This window comes from Mesoplodon densirostris, chromosome 3 (genome assembly GCF_025265405.1).
Source record: "Mesoplodon densirostris isolate mMesDen1 chromosome 3, mMesDen1 primary haplotype, whole genome shotgun sequence".
In the NCBI taxonomy this organism is placed as follows: domain Eukaryota; kingdom Metazoa; phylum Chordata; class Mammalia; order Artiodactyla; family Ziphiidae; genus Mesoplodon; species Mesoplodon densirostris.
The window spans coordinates 131,309,267-131,315,266 of record NC_082663.1 but is presented as its reverse complement, the minus strand read 5'-3'; the positions used below and the strand labels follow the sequence as shown (position 1 = coordinate 131,315,266).

Here is a 6,000-nt window from a genome sequence, read left to right as displayed (position 1 = left end):
AAGAGCCATGTTCTCTAAGACCTGAGAGGGATTTGGGGGAAGCCTTCCAGAAATGTGAGGAGTTACGGGGTAGAGGAGGGAGATAAAGGGGAACTCTTTCCCAAGCCTTTGACTCAGAGCCCCAGATTTTCACTATGCCAGAGGCTGAATCAGCCTACTTAAAACAGCTTCATCTTAGGATTCTGTACCCTTGGCTTTACCTTTTGTCTTTCTTAGCGTGTATTAGGCATTCTCACTCCCTCACCCCAAAGGACTTCTTTAACGTGAACCTAGTTAGTCCACTATGCAGGGCGTTCGCTGAGCAGACCCACAGTTGACACAGTTTACACCTCCAGTGCAGTAGTAAAGTGGAGGTGGGGACTTGCCCACCGCAACGTGCCCTGCCTGGCACTTTCTCTGGATTTCCTTTTCTATCTTGACAGTTCATCAAGAGACACGTGCACAGATACCTACGTATTTCAAAGCAACAGGCATCTTCCTCTGGAGGGAGACATCAATTTGGGTAGCAAGTCAGTACACCCTATCAGATCAAGGCCAATATTTTGGACAGCAATATTCATCACCATGGTAGCAATTCTGCAGCTGCAAGTGCAATGAGGCAATGGATGGTTGATTACAGACTGACCAATGTCCCAAACTTCAAGTCTGGCAACACACATACATACTAGAAAGGGTTTTTTTTCCCTACAGCAAAATAAGGTCCTTCACAGGATTGTTGAAGACGTGCTATGGTGGGAGGCATATTGAAGGCAGTGTCGTGGCTGGCACAGCAAGCGTGATGTGATGCTGGGGAACACAGCAGGGGCCACGCCATGCAAGGCTTTGAGGTCCATTTAAAGGATTTTGATTTCTGACCTTGGAGGGATGCAAAGCCATGATATGTTTTCAATAGGGGAGTGGCCTGATCAAATGTGCACTTTGTGGAGGGTACTGTGGTTTCTGTGAAAAGAAGTATTTGGCTGGGGGGGTTGTTAATATGGGACTTTATGTGACTTCCTATTTTTGGCCACAGGATCTATATAATGAGGAGATTGGAGAGTATGTTTTGAAAGACACCGTTCCATTTGAAATATCCACGTGGGGTGCATTTCTTCAACGAAGGACTTGTGGCCCCAGCTGCTGGGGGTGCATCCCACAGAAAGCCTTCAGCTGGCAGTGAGTTTGGAAATTGCCTGGGTTCCTCACCTGAGGTGCACGGCAAGAAATGATTGACGTGGAGTGTGAAGGTCAGGCCATCGTAGCCCAACACAGACCCTCTCGGAAGGGTCACTCCAGTTCAAGAGCTCAGCTTCGGGCTTCCCTGGTGGCGCAGTGGTTGGGAGTCCGCCTGCCGACACAGGGGACACGGGTTCGTGCCCCGGTCCGGGAGGACCCCACATGCCACGGAGCGGCTGGGCCCGTGAGCCATGGCTCCGGAGCCTGTGCTCCGCAACGAGAGAGGCCACAACAGTGAGAGGCCCACGTACCGCAAAAAAAAAAAAAAAAAAAAAAAAAAAAAACAGCAGGGGTCAAGGAGGGAAGGATTGGGAGTTTGGGATTAGCAGATACAAACTACAGGATGGATAAACAGCAGGGTCCTACTGTAGAGCACAGAGAACTATATTAAGTATCCTGTGATAAACCATAATGGAAAGAATATGAAAAAGAATGTATGTATACAAAAAACTGAATCAGAAATTAACAGAAGAAATTAACACAACACAAATTAACACAACATTGTAAATCAACTATACATCAATAAAAAAGAAGAAGGAAAAGAAAAGAAATACAAACCAAGTTTGGGTTCCCTTTGTGGGGAGGGAGCATGCAGAAGAGGGGCTGGCAGGGTTCTATTTCTTGCTCTGGGTGGCAGCTACAAGGGTGTTCACTTTCTTGTTACTCATTAAGCTATATTTATGGTTTCTGCACTTTCATGAATGTGTGTTATATTTCACAATAAAAAGTTTCTAAAACTGTAAAAAATATAAATATAAATGTAAATATAAACAAAAGTTAGCCTCCTTGAAAAGAGAAAATGGGTGAGAAAATTCTCCATATCCTGGAAATGACAGTACCAATGGGACTCTGACAGGTAGCACTCTTTCTAAGTTCCTGCCAGCACTGTGTTATATACGCTGGGGGCACAGAGAACAGCAATTCCCATAGGATGCCTGCCCTTAGCAAGGACACAGTCCACTTCCAGGATTTTATCCCCAGGACATCATTCAGCAGAAGCACGAAGATGATCCCTGCAGGGAGATTTGTAACAACAACAAGACTGGAAACCACCCAGATATTTACAAAAGCAGGAGGGTTTTCTCAACCTTTTGATTACAAAGACTATCCAGCCTACCCACACCTATACCCTGGCAGGGTCAGCCTGTTCCCTATGGACATGGTGGTTGGTTTAGGGGGAGGCTGGTAAGCCTGCCCCAAGGGGGTGGGGACTTGGAGGCTCAACCAAGGGGTGTGCGATGTGATGGTGACGGGTCACAAAGGACTTGCGGTATAAATATGGTCGGGCCAAGAGACTCTGGCAGAGTCCTGCAGGGAGGTGACGAGTTGCTTTCGTTCCCTCTCTCTCTCCGAGACTCAATTTGTGGCTGGTGGCTCTGTCTTGAACGAAGAGAGCCATGAGCAGTGGGAGTTCACCTCATTACATGGCCAATAGCTACTGTTCAGTGGGGGTGTTGAGGACCTCCATGGGGGTCCTGCAACGACAACTGTACGAGGGAGGAGAGTATGACATTTTCAAGTACGCTCCCATGTTTGAGAGCGACTTTATCCAGGTCAGCAAGGAAGGAGAACTGATTGACCTAGACAACCGCGTCCGAAGGGTGACTGTGGGCGTCGCATCCACCAGCCCCCTCTTCCCACTACCTGACGTCATGCTGCTGGCCCGAACAACGAAAGTCTGTGAAGAGCATGTCAGATGCGCCGGGATCACCAAGGGGAGAGGTTGCAAGCCCGTGAAGACCCTAGAGCTCACCAGGCTGCTTCCCTTGAAGTTTGTCAAGATCTCCATCCACAACCGTGAGAAACAGCAGCTGTGCCTGAATCTTGCTACCGGCCGTACTTTCTATCTGCAGCTGTGCCCCTCTTCCGATGCACAAAAAGACCTCTTTTCCCATTGGGAAAAGCTTGTCTATATCCTGAGACCACCGGTAGTCAGTTACAGCAGTACCCCGATGCTCCAAACTGGAGATGCAGCGACTACAGAGGATGCCAAAATCCTAGTGGGAAGCACCCACAGAGACTCAAGAACACGGGGCAGGGTGCTTTGGGAGAGCAGGGCCTTCAAAGCCTTTGGTGCTCTCTGAGACTCACCTGGGAAATACCTTCTATTGTTGAAAAGGGTCAGGGACAAACGAGCTATCACTATGGGATTCACCACACTGGAGAGGTTCCGAGTGCTTCTCCACCTTGTCCCACAGGGCTGAATTTCAGAGAGACCTTAGGTATCATATCAGCTGCACTGGTCTCATCACCAGGGCTGTAATCCCTTCTACAGCATCCTGATTGTCTGGTCGCTTCTTGAACACTTACCCCAGCCCAGGTAGTCTCATCAGTTGTGGAACATCATTCACAGTTAGGAAGTCCTTCCTTCGTTGTGTCTCCCCGTGACGCCGACATGCTGATTCAAATCAGCCCAACCCGTGTAGTCACCAAAATGCAGAAGGTGTGCATCCCTTGACCCAGGAACCCCACTTCTAGGAGTCTGTCCTGCAGAGAGAGAAGCGCAAGGGTATAAAATTAAAGTGTATATCATGGAGAATTGTATCAGTGCTTTCCCTGACCCTGGGACTGTTCAAGTAAAATGGAGTGGCCGTTTGACAGTCGTGCAGTAGATGGGATCTTGCATCCAATGGGAGCTTAGACTGGGTGATTTCAAAGGTTATTCTAAGTATAAGCCCTTGAGTTGCTCAGCTCCAGGATGACAGAGGAGCAGACAGTTCAGATCTCACTTTCTGTCATCTCTATCTTACCTGATTCTCCTCCCCTTGGCTCAGACCACAGAGCTCCACAGAGAAAGGGATCAGGATGAGGCTGGGATTCACAAGCTTCGTGACGTGACTGGACCCACAAAAAGCGCCGAAGGATCAGCAGGAGGGATGACCGTGGGCCTGGCGGGAGCCACCATCAAGGATCCAGGAGAAAGCGGAATCGGCGAGGCCACTGCAGGTGCCCCCATAGATCAAGTGCAGCCGTGAAAAGCACCGAAGTATTCAGCGGCAGGAATGACCATGGGCCTGGCGGGAGCCATTATCAAGGATCCAGGAGAAAGCGGAGCCGGCGAGGCCATTGCAGGTGCCCCCCATGGATCAAATGCAGCCGTGAAAAGTGCCGAAGGATCAGCGGCAGGAATGGCCATGGGCCTGGCTGGAGCCACCATCAAGGATCCAGGAGAAAGCGGATCTGGCGAGGCCATTGCAGGTTTCCCCCATGGATCAAATGCAGCCGTGAAAAGCGCCGAAGAATCAGCGGCAGGGTTGACCATGGGCCTGGCGGGAGCCACCATCAAGGAGCCACCATCAAGGATCCTGGAGAAAGCGGATCCGGCGAGGCCATTGCAGGTGCCCACATAGTTCAACTGCAGCCGTGAAAAGCGACGAAGTATCAGCGGCAGGAATGACCAGGGGCCTGGCGGGAGCCATTATCAAGGATCCAGGAGAAAGCAGATCCGGCGAGGCTATTGCAGGTTTCCCGCATGGATCAAATGCAGCCGTGAAAAGCGCCGAAGTATCAGCAGCAGAAATGACCATGGGCCTGGCTGGAGCCACCATCAAGGATCCAGGAGAAAGCAGATCTGGCGAGGCCATTGCAGGTGCCCCCCATGGATCAACTGCAGCCGTGAAAAGCGCCAAAGGATCAGCGGCAGGGTTAACCATGGGCCTGGGGGGAGCCATTATCAAGGATCCAGGAGAAAGCGGATCCGGCGAGGCCATTGCAGGTGCCCCCATAGATCAAGTGCAGCCGTGAAAAGTGCCGAAGTATTCAGCGGCAGGAATGACCATGGGCCTGGCGGAAGCCATTATCAAGGATCCAGGAGAAAGCGGATCCGGTGAGGCCACTGCAGGTGCCCCCCATGGATTAAATGCAGCCGTTGAAAGCGCCGAAGGATCAGCGGCAGGAATGGCCATTGGCCTGGCTGGAGCCACCATCAAGGATCCAGGAGAAAGCGGATCTGGTGAGGCCATTGCAGGTGCCCCCCATGGATCAACTGCAGCCGTGAAAAGTGCCGAAGGATCAGCGGCAGGGTTGACCATGGGCCTGGCGGGAGCCACCATCAAGGATCCAGGAGAAAGCGGATCCGGCGAGGACATTACAGGTGCTGCCAGCTTATCCTTGCAGGACACGAACCTGGTCTTGGCGGATGTTGCCAGCACATCCTCGACGGTGGCAGATGGTCCAGAGAGCAGCATGAGCATGGTGTTGCCAGTTGCAGTCACAACCAGCAAGCCTGCTGCTGGAAGAGCTGAACGGAAGGTCGCAGACCCCGTGGTCTCCACCTTGCAGACTGAAGGCTACATGTCTGAACGGGATGGAAGCCAGAAGGGCTTCCACCCCAGGGATGAAGCCTGGAGAGAAAAAAAGAAAAGAAGGACACGTCTTCATCGAGGAAAAGTTCCCATCACCGCAGGACACGTGAAGGTCACCACAGGACAGGAGGGGACAAGACCCAGAAATCATCCTCCCACTGGTCCTCATCTGGCCATGGAAACTCCAAAGTTGACAAAGGACGGGAGGACAGCTCGCAAACTGAGGAACAGCCAGTCCGCCACCAGTTCAGGGACTCTAAGTAAGACATCCAGTAAGATCCTCTCCTTCTTTAGGAGCTTCAGAGTCATTCCTGGTTCAGAAACAAGGCTCACACATGACCACTGAGAGGCAGACAAAGCCCTGGTTGGCTTCCATGTTTAGCACACATTTGCTAAAAGGGGAGAAAAAAACAAGGACATGATAAACACAAAATTCACAATACTGGATTTCTGTAGGGTAAAAAGAAGGGAGGGATGGTCT

At 51.1% G+C, this 6,000-nt stretch overlaps 1 protein-coding gene across 1 annotated transcript; it reads left to right on the top strand.

Annotated features, from left to right (window-relative positions):
• Nucleotides 1–2,636: 2,636 nt before the first annotated feature.
• LOC132485901 (Golgi-associated RAB2B interactor protein 3-like) lies at nt 2,637–3,152 on the top strand (the record flags this gene model as incomplete). The annotated part of the gene is made up of 1 exon (XM_060092507.1): nt 2,637–3,152. A coding segment is annotated over one exon (516 nt), but the record flags the coding sequence as incomplete, so codon positions are not given.
• Nucleotides 3,153–6,000: the final 2,848 nt, after the last annotated feature.